Raw genomic sequence first — 18872 nt, 5'->3', positions numbered from 1 at the left:
CCTGGACGGCGGCTGGGTCAGGTTAGCCCCTTTGACTCCATTCAAACTAACTGAACAGGTGCACAGGCCAGGCCACTGCATCTCCCCTCCCTCCTGCTGATCAATGAAAACCCAGCAAGCGCACCATGCAATGGCCCCTCTGGGTGAAGGTGCTGATGGCCATGCTGGTGCCAAGCACTACCCCATGCCAACCAGCAACAGGCTCTGCCTGAGCATGGCCAGGGGCTCCTCGCCCCAGGGCTGACAGTGCCATTACCTGCTTGCTGTCCTCGTGCCACGGCGTGTCCAGGTAGCAGTAGTGGTGGAAGAGCCCCAGCTTCTGGCTGAGGAGGCAATGCACGATGTGTGAGCGGGCATTCTGCCACTGCAGCAGGCGGACAAGGGAGCTGGTCAAGGAGCTGCCCAGGTCTGGGGACCAGTTGTACGTGTAGAGCATCAGCTGGGAGAAAAGGAGAAGATGGTGAGAGCTGGGGTGGGGAAGGGCCTGCACCTGCTGAATCATGGTGAGGCTGCCATCCCCAAGAGCCTGAGAGATGCTGTTGCTATTGGTGTGTTCCTGCTGTACCACCTACAGGCCACGGGGGACACCATGAACTGGGAGGCCATGGCACCCTCTCAGCGCCTACCAATCAATCACCACGGCGATGCGTCCTAGCATTCACACCTGCTCTGCAGCACGAGGGCCCCGAGCTGAGAGCAAAGCACTTGGGAGCACAGGCTGGCTCTGGAGTCCCAGGTCCACCCAGCTTAGAGTCCACCAGCTCTTGTCTGAGAGCCCAGCTATGTGTGGGAGGGGCAGTGCCAGACTGCAGGGGACACCACAGGGAGGTGGATGCACAGCACAGCACAGCCCTCCCACAGCCACCTGCTCTGCTCTACCCCATGGTTCCACAGGGCCAGCAGGGCCCTTGGGGAGCCAGCCAGCTGTCCTTGCTCACAGCCCCAGCTGGACTTGCGAAGAAGGCACCAACCCACCCGCTTGTCGAGGATCTCCAGAAGAAGGAATCTCTGCCTGGGGGCCAGCAAGGGGCCGGAGTCTGAGCTCAGCTCCACAGTCTCAAAGTGCTGCAGCCCCTTGTGCACTGGAAGAGAGAACAGAGAAAAGTTTCCTGCCCGTTGCAATTTTGGTTCTTCCAAATGTGCTGCTCCTGTCCCATTTGAGTTGGTGTGCACGTACCACACGCACAGATGTAACGAGGTGTGAGGGGTCCCCAAGCCCTGCCACCCATTCACAGGCGGGAGTGACTCACGCAGCAAGTGGAACAGAAGGTTTATTAGGCAACAGAGCAACGGCATGGTACAAACCAGAGGCCATCTGTCCAATCCACACTGGGGGAAGGAGGGCCCAAGAGGGGACCCCAAACCCGGGATCCTGCCTCCTTTGCTCCTCTCCAGCTTCCTGACTAACTGCCCAGGCTTCTAATTCAAAAAAAGACAGGCTCCACCCCTCTCCTTTGCTCTGTTTTCCAGGGAGCAAAGGTGTTACCTGGTTGCCTAGGTTACAAATAGCCAGGTCTAGCTTATGGACAGCAGGGATTTCATACCATAGAGTGAGCTATTCAGCAGCCTGAAGACAGCCTGTCTCTCACTCGCCACCACACTTTGCCACATCTCTTCCCCACTTCCAGACTGAGCTGAGCCACACCACTCAGCCAGTGACCTGGGGAAGTTCGGGACCCATCCCGCATGACAGGGCATCAGCTGTGGTATTACTGTTCCCTTTGACACAGGCCACCTCCATGTCATAGTCCTGCAGTAGCAGCCTCCGCTGCAGGAGCTTGGCATTGACCCCTTTCACGTGCTGCAGCCAGGTCAGGGGTGAGTGATCGGTGTACACGGTGAAACGCCATCCAAACAGGTATGGCTGCAGCTTCCCCAGAGCCCACACCAGGGCCAGACACCCCTTCTCTATGGCTGCACAGGTCTGCTCCCGGGGTAGCAGCTTCTTGCTCAAGTACATAACAGGGTGTCTCTTCCCCTTTTCATTCACCTGCATTGGCACCGTGCCCATTCAGTGTCAGGCGTCGGTGAACACCATGAAGGGCTTGTCACAGTCTGGGTTTACCAGCACAGTGGCCCTGACCAGAGCCTCCTTCAGCGCAAGAGAGCCCCAGCACAGCTTGGTTCAGACCACCTTGCCTGGCTCACCCTTCTTACACAGCTCCATGAGGGGACTGGCGATGGAGCTAAAGTGGGGCACAAAACTCCGGTAGTACCCCGCCATCCCCATGAAGGCCTGGACCTGCTACTTAGTCTGGGGCACCGGCCAGTCTCTGACAGCCTCCACTTTATCTGACGCTGGCTTTAAGCAGCCACTGCCCATCTTATGGCCCAAGTAGGTCACTTCAGCCATCCTCATCTTGCACTTCCCCTTTTTGATAGTCAGCCTGGACCCCTTCAGTCAGTCCAGCAGTTGGGTGACCTGGGACAAGTGGCCCCCCCCAGGTTTGGCTGAAGACACAAACGTCACCGATGTAAGCCAGGCTGAAACCCTCCATCCCCCTCAGCAGCTGGTCCACCAGGCATTGGAAGGTGGCAGGTGCCCCCTTGAGGCCAAAAGGCAGGACCAGGAGCTCAGAGCCCTGCAGGAGTGATAAAAGCAGATTTCAGCCTTATGTCTGGAAACCAGTAGCACATGCCAGTATCCCTTGGTGAAGTAATGGGCTCCCGCAAGCTTGTCCGGGAGGTTGTCAGCATAAGCATGGGGTACGCATCAGACCTGGCGATGGAACTGAGAGCATGACAGCCCACACGAAACCATATCAAATCATAGAATCCTAGGGCTGGAAGAAACCTCAGGAGGTCATCTAGCCCAGCCCTCTGCTTCAAGGAGGATCAACCCCAACTAAGTCATCCCAGCCAGGACTTAAAAACATCTAGGGATGGAGATTCCACCACCTCTCTAGACAACACATTCCAGTGCCTCACCACCCTCCTGGGGAAGTACTTTCTCCTAATATCCAACCTACTTCTCTCCTTCTTTAACTTCAGACCATTGCTCCTTGTTCTACCATCAGTCACCACTGAGAACAGTTTCTCCCCATCCTCTTTAGAGCTCCCCTTCAGGAAGTTGAAGGCTGCTATTAAATCTCACCTCAGTCTTCTCTTCTGTAAACTAAACAAGCCCAAATCCCTCAGCCTATCCTCATAGGTCATGTGCTCCAGCCCCTTAGTCATTTTTGTTGCCCTTCGCTGAACCTGCTCCAGCACATCCACATCCTTTTTATACTGGGGGGCCCAAAACTGGACACAATATTCAAGATGTGGCCTCACCAGTGCCGAACAGAGGGAAACAACCACTTCTCTAGATCCGGTCAAAATGCTCCTCCTAATGCACCACAATATGCCATTAGCCTTCTTGGCTACAAGGGTGCACTGTTGACTCATATCCAGCCTTTCATTCACCATAACCTCTAGGTCCTTTCCCACTGTACTGCTGCTGAGCCAGTCAGTCCCCAGCCTATAACAATGCTTGAGGTCCTTCTGTCCCACATGCAGGACTCTACACTTCTTGTTGAGCCGCATCAGATTTCTTTTGGCCCAGTCTTCCAATTTATCCAGGTGACTCTGGATCCTCTCTCTACTCTCCAATGTATCTACCTCTCCCCCTATCTTAATGTCATCTGTAAACTAGCTGAGGGTGTAATCCAGTCCCTCATCCAGATCACTAATAAAGATGTTGAACACGGGCCCCAGAACTGAGCCTTGAGGCATTCCGCTTGAAACCGACCGCCATCCACTTATTGAGACACTGATCACTACCATTGGGCACAACCGTCAAGCCAGCTTTCTATCCATTTTATAGTCCATGGATCCAATCCACACTTCCTCAACTTATGGGCAAGCATGTTGTGGGAGACTATATCAAAAGCTTTGCTGAATTCAAGGTATATCACATCCGCTGGACTTCCCCACGTCCACAGATCCTGTTACCTTGTCATAGAAGCTAATCAGATTGGTTCAGGCAGGACTTGCCCTTGGTAAATCCATGTTGGCTACTTCTGATCACTTTCCTCTCTTCCAAGTGCTCCAAGATGGAACCCCTCCATCATTCTCCCAAGGACTGAGGTAAGGCTGACGGGTCTATAGTTCCCTGGATCGTCGTCCTTTCCTTTTTTAAAGAAGGGCACTACGTTTGCTTTTTCCAGTCATCCAGGATCTCTGCCGATCTCCCAGAATCTTCAAAGATAATGGCCAAAGGCCCAGCAATGACATCTGCCAATTCCCTCAATATCTTTGGGAGCATTAAATCCAGGCCCATGGATTTGTGTACATCTAGTTTTTCTACGTAGCTCGTAACTCATTCCTTCCCCACCGATGGCTGCCCTCCACCTTCCCATACCGTATTGTCTAGCACCGCAGTGTGGGAGCTGTCCTTGTTCATGAAGACTGAGGCAAAAAAAGCATTGAGTACTTCACCTTTTCTTACATCATCTGTCACTAGGTTACCTCTCTCATCCAGTAACTGCGCCACATGTTCCCTGATAACCCCCTTATTGTTAACATGCCTGTAGAAACCCTTCTTCTTACCCTTCACATCCCTTGCCAGCTACAGTTCCATTTGTGCTTTCGCTTTCCTGATTACTGCCCGGCATTCTCCAGCCGCATGTTTCTACTCCTCCTTAGTCAACTGTCCACGTTTCCATTTCTTATACGCATCCTTTTTGAGTTTAAGCTGAACAAATTATTTCCCTGTTAAGCCAACCTGGTTGCCTACCATATTTGCATTTCTTAGTATGCAGTGGGATGGTTTGTTCCTGTACCTTCGGTTAAGACTTCTTTAAAATAGTGTCATTTCTCTTGAAGTCTATTCCCGTTCATCTTCATTTCCCAGGGGATCCTGCCCATCAGTTCTCAAGGAGTCAAAAGAGCAGACTTCGACATCAAGGGTCTGCAACTTACTGATCACCTTTCTTCCTTCTCTCAGGATTGACCCATTCTTTCCAGGGACCAGCACCAAGGGAGAGGCCCAGGGGCCAGACGGTGGCTGGATCACCATGTGGCAAGGGGGCCTTTGCCTTGGTGCAAGTCCCTCGCCTCTGACCCCAGACAGTAGGGTCTGGGCTGTGACTACCCCTGCTGTTCTTGTTGGTGGCCAACCTCCTTCCTTCTCTCTCACTGCCAGCGCTGTCAGCCTGGCTGTGAGAGGGGAGCCTCACCACTCCTCCCTCCCCAGCTCTCTTATGGGAACTCTCCCAACTCCTGATATGCTTTTGGCTTCTACTTATCTCCCTCAAGATGTGTCTCAATTTCTCCCACCAACTCTCTCATTCTCCTCCCAGCTCTGTTTGCCTCAGCTGCTTTTGAGCCTCCCAGCAGTCAGATCAGCTGGCTCTCATTGACTGCCTGCTGCCTTCATCTGGGAGCTTAACTAGCTCTTTCTGCTCTTTCCCCAGCCCAGGCTAGGTCCTGAGCCGCCTTTCACCTTCCACTTGGGGTCTGCTGGCCTGACCTTGTTACACACCCCCTCCCTCTGCTCAACACTGGGCCTGGGGTACTTGGGACGGTAAGCAGCGTACTCTCGACAGGCCATCTGCGTTGCCATGCTGGACCTCGGCTCTGTGCCACACTTGGAAGTGGAAGGACTGTAGGCATAGGAACCAGCAGATCACTCTCACATTTCTGTCCTTGTTTTGGTGCATCAACTGCAGAGGCACATGTTCGGTGACCAGGGTGAATTCTGTCCCAGCAGGTTGTACTGCAGGCTCTCCATGGCCCACTTCACTGCCAGGCACTCCTTTTCCACCATGGTATAATTTCGCTCCGAGGCAGGAGTTTCTAGTTTAGGTACAGGACAGGATGCTCTTCTTCCTTGAAGATTTGGGACAAGACATCACCCAGCCCAACCTTGGAGGCACCGGTTTGCAATACAATCTCTCTGTCAAAATCAGGAGCTATGAGCCAGGGGTGACTGCAGAGAGCAGTCCTTATTAGATCATTGAAGGCCCCTTCAGCTGCAGGTGTCCAGCGCACCATGTCCAGGCCACGGGATTTTGTTAGCTTGGTCAGGGGACAGGCCCAGGAAGCGAAATAGGGAACAAACTGCTGGTAGTACTCTACCGGTCCCAAGAACACTCCCACTTGCTTCTTCCAAGCTGGTCAGGGCCAACTCTGGATTGCCTCGACCGTGTTCAGCTGGGGTCTCAGGATACTCCTCCACACAATCTATCCCAGGTCTTGGGTTTGTATTCCGAGGGGGTACTGCCACAGGGTATCGAGTGGCATAATCAAGGACCACTAATATGTGCTGATACCCCTGAGCAGATTTCTCCAGTGGACCAACCAAGTCCATAGCAATTTGTTTAAAAGGTACCTCGATTATAGATAGGGGCTCTAGTGGGGCCCTTAGGTGGGGTGGGGGCTCATGCAGCTGGCATTTGGGAAGGAGGTACAAAACCACCAGACCGACACATACGCTTGAGAGTCTCCAAAGGAGCCGGTTCAGGGTCTTAGCCCATAGCCAACCACGGGTGTCTTCCAAACAAATGGCTAAGTCCAATATCACACGCCTGTGTTTCTGGGGGACCAGGAGCTGCTCTACCACCAGCACTTGCTCCTGGATGGGCACCGCCCGATGTAACAGGTCCCCTTTGATCACATAATACAACCTAGAGCCCTTAGTCTTCTCTTCCTGTGGGACCCCATTTACCTCAATTACATCCCTCTGTATGCTGACGAACATCGGGTCACTCACCTGACTCTGGCCACAGTTCTCAAGCAGGGGCCCCATCCCTTGCTTCTGTCCCTGGGATCCCCCACGAGCTGGGCCCAGAGTAAGGCTCACTTGCTTCCTATGTCACGGCCCTACTGGCTGCTCAGCTCTACATCCTGCCAGGGCTTTTCTTAGATTCTGGGCCAGTACACATGCTCCTAGTCTCCCGGCTGCCCTCCTTTCCTGCCTCGTTCTCCAGAGCTTTCCAGTCCTTGAGAACAGGGCCTGGGTCAAACTCCCAAAAGGCCAGGGGGAGCTTTGCCCCTCTGCCTTGTCCCCAGGGAGCAGGTGACTGGATCTGGGGAAGTCCCTGCCTATGACGACTGGGCAGGGAAGCTGAGGGACTACCCCAGAAATTACTTCTCTAATGCTCCCTTGAATCTCTATTCATACAGGCATGGCAGGGTCATAATTGATGTCCCCAAGCATGCAGGTTATGCCTGGATGCTTCACTGCAGACAACTGCTCCTGCCTGTTCAGTCTCTCCAAGACCAAGACCAGCATGACTGCACTGAGTGCACCAGGGCGATATGACATTTATTCCAACTGACCAAATGCACTGAGGGGGAGCCGTTGTAATGCCCATGGGGCTGATGAGATCCCCGAGGTCACCCTGCACGGGCTCCTCTGAGTTTGGGCACTAGGCTGCAGTATGCCCTAGCTTCCCACATGCATAGCACCTATAACCAGCTCAACCTTCCCATTTGCTTTGAGGTCCACTTGGCCTTGCCCCCCCGGTCCATCCTTTTCTCAGCCCCCAGGTCCCTTTACCGCCTCTTACTGTTCTTCAGTCTCCTTCCCGCCATACCCAGCCCAGCCTGAAGTTTCAGACACATGGGCCTGGGGGTAGGCCTCTCCCTCTGTCATGCCCCATCCCCAAGGGGCCATGTGTCTCTCCACGAGGGCCATAATCTCTTTACAGTAGGAGGGTTTGTTCTGACTGACCCAGCCTCCTAGGTTGGGTGGTGGCTTCCTCATGTCTGGTCTAGGATAAGGGTATCTATCATCTTCTTGGAGCTGTGGGCCTTAGGCCACAGCCAGTTCCGGGCCAAGTGGATGAGGTCAAATAGCTGGGACCAAGGGGCCTTGCCTTCCTGGTACCGCCAGTTATGAAACTGTTGGGCTTGGACTGCACTTGTTACTACAGACCTCACATCTTCACCTGGGCATCATTAGTGGCTGCTTCCTCAGCAAGGTCAAAATAGGTCTTCTGGGCCTCCCCACACTAAAAGGGGACAGGACGCTGGCCCCCTGGGCTTGGGACCAGTCTTCCCATTGGGTTGTCCTCTCAAATGCCAGGAGATATGCCTCCACGTCATCTTCCCCCATCACGGCCATCCATCTGGCTGTACGTCCCTTTAGCTTTGGGATGCAGTAAAGGCGTGAGATACCGTAACCTGTCTGCTGGATCAACCCCGTGCAGAACACAGGTTCTCTCAAAGGCATTGAGGAAAGCACCTATGTCTCCCCACTCCTTAAACTCGTACAGGGCTTTCATATCAAAGCTCCATGCACTCTGGGGCTCCCTACTCCTATCCTGACTCACCACTGCAGGAATTTCCGCAGCCCTCAGTTCTGCCTTCACCCACTCACATTGCTGCCTCTCTCCCCTGAGGAGTTTTCTCCCGTTCTCGTTGCTCTTCTTCCTGGTCCTCCAGTTCCATTAGCCTCAATTCCATTTCCAGATGCTTCAGCTCCACAGAGGAAGTGCTGAGTGGCGAGGAGCTGCAAATGGCCATGTGGATTCCAGCAGCCCTAGGGGTATCCAGCTGCTCCCAGACCCATCTGGAGCATCCCCAGGGCCTGTCTGGCAGCTCTTTGTGGGGTCTGGCCCCAACTCCAAGGAGCGAACATTCTCTTCCAGCTGGGCTGTGGTGGATCTGTAACTAGAGAGCCCTTTCTCCCTGCATAACTGGATAACATCCGTTTTAAGGAGCTGATAATACACCATCTCTGTTGTTTGTGGCAGGGCCCCAACAGAATGCCAGCCTCTCCTTCTGGATAACACCTCCTGGGGGGTTAGGGCATCGGTCCCTCTGCCTTCTGGGACTGATTCCAACAGACTCCAGGAGTAACCCCTCACTTGGTGTCACACCCCATCTCGAGGGCCACAACCTCATTCTCTAGTTCAGCTGCAGCCTCCTCTGCCTCTGAGAGCCTCACCTTACTGCTCTTCAGAGCTTCTGGGTCTCACTGGCTCCCCTTCTTTCACCTGCAGCCCAGTCACTCACTGCCAGGTGCTCCAGCCACAGGATGCAGTTCATCCCACCTCTGCCACCAGATAATGGAGTTCAAGGGGTCCCCAAGCCCTGCCCCCCCAATCCACAGGCAGGAGTGACTCAAGCAGCAGGTGGAACAGGTTTATTAGACAGGGACAGTGTGGTACAGACTTGTCAGTACAGCAACCAGAACCCGCCAGTCCGATCCACACGGGGTGGGGGGGAGGCCCCATGAGGGGACCCCCCAAGCCTGGGATACTGCCTCCTTTGTTCCACTTCCTGACTAATTCCCCCTAACTGCCTGGGCTTCTAATTCAAAAAACAGCTGGGCTCCACTCTTCTCCTTTGCTCCACTTCTCAGGAAGCAAAAGTTTTACCTGGTTGCCTAGGTGATAAAAAGCCAGGTCTAGTTCAGGGACAGCAAGGATTCCCTACTCCACAGTGAGCTATTCAGCCACTCTCTTGCTCTCTCACACACAGTCACAACAGCCATGGGAAGGCGCTTCCCCGAATGGTACTGTCAGGCTGGCTGTACAGCAGCACCTTCATGGTGGTGTGTATCAGTCCCTGATCCACTGTCTCTTCTTGCTGGCTACCTTGACAAGTGACAAGAAGCAGGGAGCCATTTCTCCTTCAAGGGATCACTCATGTCGAGTTCAAGGATGTGACTCCCAAGAAGAAAGGAGAACCTCAGTGACAAACAAAGGGTCCCGACTGGATGGGCAGATGTTGCACTTTTTCCCCAGACCGGGTCCGGAGCCAGGGGCATGGGCATGTCCTGTGACAGGGGACCCAGGGCAGCCGTTGACCCTGCGCATTCCTCTGGGGAACATCTGCTGTGAGCTGCAACCTACTGACAGACACCCCCAGGCACAGCCTATTTTGTGACAGTGACTGCTCCCTGTTTCAGTGCCCTGTCTGCACTTGGAGTCCACACCGCACAGAGAGCTGGAGAGGAGTGGATGGTACACCTTGCTCAGGCCACCATATGGGCCAGGGACTTGTCCCTCCTCGAGAGGCAGAGGCGGTACCTAGTCAGGAACATCAGGCTTCATCTGCCTTGACTCCACTAGGGACGCTTGGACCTGTGATAGAGGGTGAAACCTTTCTGGAAGAGCGCATGAGCTGAACCAGTGCCGCAGCCCCCCTGGGAGCTGGCCTGGCCCCAGCCCTGAGCCCTGCAGCCAGCCCAGGCCTAGTTGTAATGGGAAGGACTCTGGGGGTGCACATCCCCACTGAGACTCGCGGTGGGACTGCTACTCGCTGGCAGAGGATGGAGTGCAGCTTGGGTTCCTTGGGACTCCCTCCCCTCTCCATCCCACATGGGCAGTGTTGCCCAAGAGGGTGGGGAGTAAGGGCAGAACCCCCGGGGCAGACCAGCCAAGGCAGGCATCCTTGGACCATCTAACACTCTGCTGAAGGAGCAGCATGTCTGAGACCACCACAGCATGTTACCTGGGGAGCCAACTTGCTACTTTCTGCAATCCCAGTTGGGCCTGACATTCCCTTCATATGGCGCTTCACCCGCAGGACACCCCTGTTCACAGCATGAGGGAGTCCAGCAAAGGAGAGAGGAAAATGCAGCAAGATGCCCAGCCCAGCAGAGTTCCCCTCAGCTCATCACTGTGCCCTGCTCAGGGCTGGGGCAGCCAGCAGCACCAGCATGAGGGCTGCTTGGCACAACCGTCACCAGCAGGGTGGGTCACAGAGCACTGGCTCCTCCTGGGGATGTGGCACGTTCAATGTGACAGGCAGGCTGGGGTAGGGGAATGACTCACTGGCCTGAACAAAGACTGCCCAGCTGGGGAATCCATTGTGGTGAGACAAGCCAGACGGCCACCAGCGACCAAGAGAACAAATGCCGCAGGGGCGCAGAGCTGGGCCTGGGAAATTTCTGCCTGAGTGCCTGCCCCCCCACAGCACTGCTCACTTGAGCCCCTGGGCTGCCCCCCCCCGTGCACCCCAGCCCGCACTCACCCTGCTCAGTGCTGTAGCGCCACTGGTGAAAGTTGCGGCCCAACAGGATGAAATGACTGGCGGCCGCAGGCCGACGGCTGGAGTTCTGACTGGGGTTATATGGCAGGAAGACGGGGCCCTGAGGGCAGCTGCAGGGAAGAGAGTCACACAGAGCACTGGCCACCAGGAGTCACCACACCCCATCACTGCCAGCTGCATGTGGCAGTGACCCCCACCTCTCAAACACATCTCCAGGCTAAGCTCAGGGCAGCCAGCTCTGCACCCTCCCTCTCCTCCCCTCCCCAGTGCTGCACTCACCAGTGCTGCCGGAACACCTTCAGGGTGGTGTCGCTCGCCAGGGCTGTGACCAGGCTCACTACCTCCTCCAGGATGGAAGAGAGCAGGAAGCGGGAGACAATCTCCACCGAGCACTGCTGCACTGAAGGACACCCTGCCCCACACAGAAAGGCATGAGCCAGACATACCCAGCCCCAAAGGCAGCCTGCCTCCTGCTTGGCTCTCCAAGCACATCTGTAAACGCCGTTGGGTGGATGCACTTGGCAGAGCCAGACCCAGAGGGCATGGACTGGAAGGAGCTGAGAGTCCCAGGGAGCTCTAGGAAAGCTGAGGTTGGCCCTGTGGGTGGTCCCTGCCACTAGCCTAGGAATCCAAGACCTGAGTTCAAGACCCTGCTCCATCAGACCCCCTGTGCCCAGGGTCAATGCACTTTGCCTCTGGCCTCCGTTCTCATTGCACCACGACAACAGCAGTGCTGCTCGGCTCGGCGGCAGGAGAGCAAGGGTAAACATAGTACTTGGGAGCTGCTCAGACACTGCACGAGGGCCCTAGCTGCTCCTGCAGGGACCCTCCTGACGCCATAGGTTAAGGGGCCTCTGTTCCCTGCCAGTCCCCACAGGGAGCCTCGGGCACACCTTTATGAAGCTGAGCAGCGCCTGAGCCTCCAGTACAGTGTGGGCGGACCAGGTTCTGGCCTCTCCTGGGGCTGCAGGCGCTTCTGCGTCAAGCTCTCTGGAGGGGTTGGGGAGTGACCAGGTCTCCCAGGCAGCCAGGCACAGACCACAAACCTTGGCCTCAGCACCATCTGTCAGGGGCTGTGTTACTTCTTACACCCCACCCGAGACATGCTGTGCCTTTAAGGAAGCAGACAGTGCTGGCAGGCAAGGTAAGTAGCACCTGGGGGGCCAAGGGTCAAGGGGAAGCATGGCCTGAGGAAGGAATGGTTACCCGGAGACTCGCTGGCAAGGCTTTGGGAAGAAAGGTCCATTCCAGCCCTGCCCGGGAGATGAACTCAGGTACTTACCCAGCCGACCCATGAACGCCATCCACTGCTGGCAGGTCTGGCTGAAGAGTGGGTGCATGGTGCCCACAGTCCCTTCCTCGAGCTGGCAGACTTGGCGCCTGTGGGAACAGGGCACCGGGAGGTCAGAAGCAGATGCTGGGTCAGTGCAAAGCAGAAGCCAGAGGGCTGAGTGGGCAATTGCTGCTCCCCACTCGGGCACAAGCGTCTGGACACTCCACACCCCTCTCGTCAGTGCACATTGCCCCAAGGGGGGACCACAGCCCTCTTGCTCAGAGCCCTGGAACACACCCAGCAGCAGTGCTGGCAAGGGCAGCACAGGGCCTGCCATGGTCATCCCCACACTGTGCAGGCTTCCTGGGCTGGCTGTGCAGGGAGCCCTGGGGTACGATGGCAGCCGCACACCACACAGAGCCTTCCGTGGCCATCCCAGACCAGAGCCACACCACGCAGGCTTCTGGCCTGACTGGCTGCACTTGCCTCTGGGCCTGCTCCAGCTCAGCCGTGGCAGTGGCCTGCTCCTGGCTCAGGGGCTGCTTGACGCTCTCGGTCTTGTGTCGGCGCCGCGTGCGACTCTCCTCGGGCCTCTCCAGCACGATGTCGTCAGTGGTTTTGGGGGTGCCCAGCTCGGAGGAGTCAGGCTTGCTCTGCAGGCGAGGGGATGAGGGGTGAAGCGCTGACCTCCTCTCAACTTCCCACCCCGCTGTATGCCCCTCCCTGCCATTGGCTCCTCCCCGCCGAACATACCAGCATGTCCCAGAAGCTCCGGCGCCCCGTCTTGTTTGTGGGTGTGACAGGCTCAGAGCCAGAGCTTGAACCGAGGGCGGAGGTGAAGTGTAGAGGGGGTGGAGGTGCTCTTCTGGTGCCAGGACCACCTGCAGAAAGGGCCAGCCCCTTGGTCTCAGACATGGTCCTCTTGAGGCCTCCTACAGACAGAGCCACATGTCAGACCCTGGGCAGAGGCAGTGAAGACAGAGCTCAGCCAGAGCAGCCTCCCCAGGGAAGCAGATCTGGCCTGCCCCTTGCTGAGGAGCAGAGCCAGTCTCCCATGGGGCCCTGGGCTGGGTCCCAGCCCACCCCCTTGGGCTCCAGGGGACAGCTGGCCTGGGCTCAGGGCCCTGCCACTGCCCACGAGGTGAAGACCAAGAGGAAGCCCCATAGCCAGAACTTACTACCACTGCCCAGCTCCTCCAGAGAGCCTGCAGCCTCCACGCAGAGCGGGGCTGGCAGCACTCGGAACTCCATGACCGCATCGCATAGCGCATGGCGCACAGCACTGCGCAGCTTCTCTGACAGCTGCAGGGGGCTGATGTTCCCCTTCTCCCAGACGTCCAAACGCACCAGCACGCGGGCAGCTGTGGGAAGAGAGGTGTCACCAGGGGTGCAAGGCTGGTGCAGAGGAAGGATCCCCTGTCCACCCCAGCTCAGACACGCACAGACACGTAATGCCTCTCCCTCGGCACAGGTGGCTTCCCCAGCTCCAGTGAGCCATTCTGCAGACAGGGCTGGGAGCCCCAGGACCACAGCCCTCCCTCCTCCTCTGCAGAGCCCTGAGCTGCTTCAGCAGGCCGGACACAGGCGAAAGGCAGCTGCTCAGCAGCAGGACCTGGCACCCGGCAAAGTACACTCCCACCTGAGTGGAGGCTGCCAGGTTCAGCCTGATGCCTAGTTACTGCAGTCAGGCTCTCGAAGTCGGTGTCCTGCAACAGGTCTGTGCCAGGCGGGGATGGGGGCAGCTTCAGTGGACCAGCCCGTTCCCAGCATGCCAGTGAGAGGGGGCTGCCATGCTCATCCACGAACGACAGAGCAATGCATGCAATCCCTGCAAGAGAGGAGTGCGAGTTAAGAACATCGTAAGAGTGGCCACACTGGGCCAGACCATAGGCCCATCAAGCCCAGTATCCTGTCTGCCAACAGTGGCACCCCCCAGCCCCCAAGGACTCTGGGCCCTCGCTGAGAGCCGCCACTGCAGCCAGTACGCACAGTCAAGAGGGGAGTGCCACCACCTGGCATGCAGCCACAGCTGGGCCAGTCCTCCTGCTGCCCCAGCATTCCCACGCTTACACAGCCACACAGGCATGCTGCTGCCGACAGACAGAGAGACAGGGTCCCTGGCTGCGGGGAGCAGAGGCCTACGTTCTGCCTGGAGGAAGCATGTGTCATGTACCTATTGTGCTGCAGCATTCGGGGTGGGGGGATATAGGGCAGCACACCTGGATTCCTTGTGGCAAGCCAATGAAATCAAATGCAGCACATCCCCACCCTTCAGCCTGCTCCTGGACATCCCTGCAGCACCCCAGCTGGCACATGCCCTCCCGTCTGACAGCAGGGAGATCCAGGGGAGGGCTCTGATGGCCTTGCTACTCTCCATGCCAAAGTCCTTTGGGCCAGCCTGGTAGGGCAGGAAGCCACAGCTCCTGGGAGCAATGCTGAGGAAGGCCCCAAGTGTGTAACCTCAGTCTGAGGAGCCGAGCCTGGGCATGGGGTTTTGTCCTGCAGGGCAGGCAGGGAGGGGCTGTAGCTCAGGCATGGAGCACTCAGTTGCGTGTCTGGCAGGAGCCAGACACAACCCCGGCCCCTGACAGCCAGAGGCTCACTGCAAGGGGGCTGAGGGATGGGAGGGAGGCACCAGCAGCGACAGGAGCAGATGACAGCGCAGCATGAGACCATAGCGCAAGATGTCAGACCTTGGTCACCAGCCCCCACTAACCCTGCCCAGCCACACACTGGACCTCCCAGTGCAGCTCTCCCAGCAGCCCAAGGGGCATCTTCTTTGGCTTACAGCTGCCCAAATGGGAAGTGCCAAGGCAGGAGAGCTAAAAGGACCGTGCCCAGAGCATATTGGAGCGGGACCAGCAGAGGGCAAAAGAAATGATGAGGGGTCCAGAGCACATGACCTATGAGGAGAGGCTGAGGGACTTGGGCTTATTTAGTTTGCAGAAGAGAGGACTGAGGGGCGATTTGATAGCAGCTTTTACCCTCCTGAAGGGGGCTCTGAAGAAGATGGAGAGAGGCTGCTCTCAGTGGTGACAGAGGGCAGAACAAGGAGCGATGGTCTGAAGTTACAGAGGGAGAGGTGCAGGTTGGATATTAGGGAAAACCATTTCCCCAGGAAGGTGGTGAAGCGCTGGAATGCGTTACTGAGACAGGAGGTGGGATCTCCATGCCTAGAGGTTACAAACCCCAGGCTTGACACAGTCCTGGCTGGGATCATTTAGTTGGGCTCGGTACTGCTTTAGGCAGGGGGCTGGACTCGATGAGCTCCTGAGGTTGCTTCCAGCCCTAGGATTCCGAGTCAACACCTCCCTGTGTGGGGTTCCCTGCATTGCTGCGTCTCCGCAGATGGAGTAGGCTCCCTCTGGGTCACCAGGAGGGCCTTGGCGACTGGCAGAGGGTGCGGGGAAGCCAGCAAGGTAAGGGCAAGATCCCTCCCATGGGCAGTATGCAGCCCAGGATCCTGCCCTTACAGGGCACTGAGACAGGCAGGCCAGTCGCAGCACATTAATGCATGTGGGCACACGCACTCTGTGCGTCAGTCACATGCCAGCAACATGTATTAGAGGGGTAGCCGTGTTAGTCTGGATCTGTAACAGCAACGAAGGGTCCTGTGTTAGCCTATAAGGTGCCACAGGACCCTTTCTTGCTATGCCAGCAACAGTGGTCATCACAGGGACCACGAGGCCCTGCCTCAGTCCATCTCACTGGAGTTCATCTCCCTTGCAAAGCACTCTTGTGGGTGCCAGCCACACAGCAGGGAGAGTGGGTCACCAGTCTGCCCATCACACTGGCATAGCAGTAGGCAGCCTTGGCCTGCTCCTATTCAGCACTGGAGATAGGGGCCTATTTTCCAGGTTTACACCTTTGCCCAGGGGTTGAGTTCCCTCTGTGCATTTCATTCCTTTTGCGCCATGACTCGTACTGAGCTGGGCCACTTCCATTTGGGGGAGGAGCCCGAAGGAACGTGAAGAGAAGCCAGCGATGCCCCCTCCTGCAGACTCCAGAACACAGCACCTGCCTTGGCAGCACAGAGGGGCTGGAAAGATGCCTTTTCCTGGCACCTGCATGTCTGGCCAAGAGCAGAGCCCTTTACAGGAGGCACTGAAGCACTGGCTGACGATCCCCAGCTTGGGGGTGCTTGGAAACATGCAATGGCTCATGCAGGGCTATGGCCAGAGTCCAGTCTGCGCTGGACAGAAAGCATCTCCCCTGGATTTCTGGACCCAGCTCAGAACCTCCCTTACTTGTGCCCAATGTTTCATTGGTTCCTAGTCAGAAGTGTCTAGTTCAGGTCCCTGCCGCTAAATGGCCATTCAGCCAGCCAGGGGAGCCTTTTGCTGGCCAAAAGCCAGGCTCCACCCAGAGGTGCGCCAGTCACCCCTTTGTGCTTTCTACCAACGTGCTGAGCTCATTTTGCCTCTTGTGACCAGGCAGCTACTCCAGCTCACAAGTGATCCTTGTGACGCCTGATCCTTTCATCCCGCCTACCCCACACGTGCACACATCTGAATGGGATGCACTCTCTGTCTGAGTCCTAGGGCAGGACCAGCCAGCAGGACTGTGACACCTGACACCAGGTGACATTGTTGGCGCTCTGCCCCAGCAGACAGCTAGTTCTACAGGCTGCTCCACCACAAGAGGCCAGCCAGGACCCAGGCACAATGGCATGGAGCAGAACAAGCGGGGCTGTGCCACAGCAGACCCACTGGCATGCTGCTCCTCCAGATGCCAACGGTGCCAGTTCCATTATGAGAGCCAAGAGGAGCAGGACCCCAGGTGCCATGCCCCAGCCAAGGAGTGGCAGGGCTTGAGTGGACTGAGAGTAGGGCTCAGAAGGCTCCTTTCCTGAGGCATGCCCCTATGGCCCTGAGTGCCAGACTGGAAGGGTCTCTAGTGCTCCAGGCCCCTGTTGTTCTTGTGCTCTGGCCAATCAGCTGCTCCTATGTAACATGGCTAAAGCCAAGATTTTCCCCACAGTACTTTTACTAAAAGCCACTGACAGGTCACTGTCAATAAGAATTCACAGAAGCCTGTGACCTTTCCCTGTCTTCTGTTAACGATGGGATGCTCAGCTGCAGGCTCCCTACACCGAGCATGGCAGTTGGGAGCTCAGATTCTCCTCCCCCTGCTGCCCTGGGGCACCATCCCTTCCCACAACCATGCCCCATCTGGTAAGGGTATCCCACAGCTCTCAGCTGCTGCAGACCAAAATCCTGGACTCCCTGATTTCCGTGGCCTACCTGACAACATTGCAGCCTTAACCATTGCTGGCATGATGGTGTCCAAGGCCCAGGTGACACTGGAGACTTACTCCCCCACTCTTGGGCACAGACCAGACAGTGGCTGAGATCAGGGTCCTTCCTGCACCTCTGCCCTGACCCACAATGACAGACTGGAACTTCATCTCCTCCTTGCCCCGTTCCCATCGGAGGTGCTGCACCCAGCCAGCCCTATCACACCAGGAACCCTGTCCACTAGACATCTCTCCAGGGCAGCCACCTTGGTGGGGTGGTGGTGCAGGGCCTTGTGGACACAGCCATGGAGGGAGCCATGATCCGGGGGGCATGGCCAACAGAGCGCCCTGGCGGCAGGAGCCACATTCCCGTTGCACTGAGCTGGAGGGCAGGGGAGGAAGGAGGGGGCATGAGCCAGCAGCCGAACTCTCCCCCAGGGGAGTTGTGGGTTTGGCTCCAGGGCAGCAGCAGCCTCTTGCTCACTGACCACACGGGCAGGTGAAACGAGGGAGCCGAGTCAGACAGCCACATGATGAGCCAGGACTGAAAAACCAAAGCCACCCAACCAGTGGAAGCAGAGAGGGGCCAGGTGGAGGAGGAGAAGGGAAGAGGGTCAGTGCCACTTGAAGCACAGGTACTTCCCAGGAAGTGGGAGTGGAAAGAGTGCTGACGCGTTCCCCACACAGCAGAGGAGCATTCCGATGGCAGCCTCGCCCCAGACAGGACAGCTGCGCCCAGCAAGAGATGGGCAAAGGATCAGCACCAAGCACAGGACGGTCCAGCTCTTCTCCAACAGCACAGAAAGGAGCAGGGCACTGCACAAACAACCACCCCTCACAGCCACTGGTACCCATAGTGTATGAGGGTTCCAGTGGCCCCATGCCTGCCTCAGCAGGACCCCTCTCTGCCCCACCCCAACCCTGAGGGCTGTCGCACCCAAAGCGAGGCACTGCGCCTCCTGCCTGTTGGAGCCTAGCTGAACAGGGACCCTTGCTACAGATGGGCAGCCTCCTGGGGTCCCCAGGAGCAACTGCTCTGCTGCTCAGTCACAGCCTAGGAGTTTCTCAGCCAACTCCAGAGCTACACTGCAGGAACTGCTCCAATGGGACAAAGATGGGGCAGAGGACCCACGCCAAGCCCTGCTGGGGACTCTCCACGGGACAGACCTGCCCTGCGTCCCCATAGGGAAGCACACTCCCCAGTCCTCTGCATATGGGGCACAGGTCGGTCTGCTATGCCTGCAGGATTCCAGCCCAAGAAAGCAGCTCTCAGATGCTCTGCCCCCTCACCCACTGCTCCAGTACCTTTGCCACCAGTGCCTTGGCCACCAGGCTTGTTGTACAGGTAGAGATCAAGGTCGGGGCTGCTGCCCTGCTGGAAGTAGTGCTGGGGAGCAGAGAAGGAGAAGGTGAAAGGTGTGCCAGCGCAGTGGAGTG

General features: G+C 57.0%; 1 protein-coding gene across 15 annotated transcripts in view; it reads right to left on the bottom strand.

Moving 5' to 3' along the window:
- Positions 1–18872, bottom strand: part of SZT2 (SZT2 subunit of KICSTOR complex) — a 106596-nt gene that overhangs the window by 17321 nt on the left and 70403 nt on the right. For all 15 annotated transcript variants that reach the window (XM_075003441.1, XM_075003448.1, XM_075003444.1 and 12 more), the window contains 10 exons: positions 18741–18822; positions 13839–14027; positions 13378–13560; positions 12953–13131; positions 12686–12852; positions 12209–12306; positions 11206–11338; positions 10909–11036; positions 976–1082; positions 257–439 (listed from right to left, as the gene is read on the bottom strand). In XM_075003441.1, the coding sequence (XP_074859542.1) occupies positions 257–439; positions 976–1082; positions 10909–11036; positions 11206–11338; positions 12209–12306; positions 12686–12852; positions 12953–13131; positions 13378–13560; positions 13839–14027; positions 18741–18822 (1449 nt within the window). The remainder of the gene's footprint in view (positions 1–256; positions 440–975; positions 1083–10908; positions 11037–11205; positions 11339–12208; positions 12307–12685; positions 12853–12952; positions 13132–13377; positions 13561–13838; positions 14028–18740; positions 18823–18872) is intronic.

This window comes from Carettochelys insculpta, chromosome 9 (genome assembly GCF_033958435.1).
Source record: "Carettochelys insculpta isolate YL-2023 chromosome 9, ASM3395843v1, whole genome shotgun sequence".
NCBI lineage: Eukaryota > Metazoa > Chordata > Testudines > Carettochelyidae > Carettochelys > Carettochelys insculpta.
This window is presented reverse-complemented; position numbering and strand designations above follow the sequence as displayed.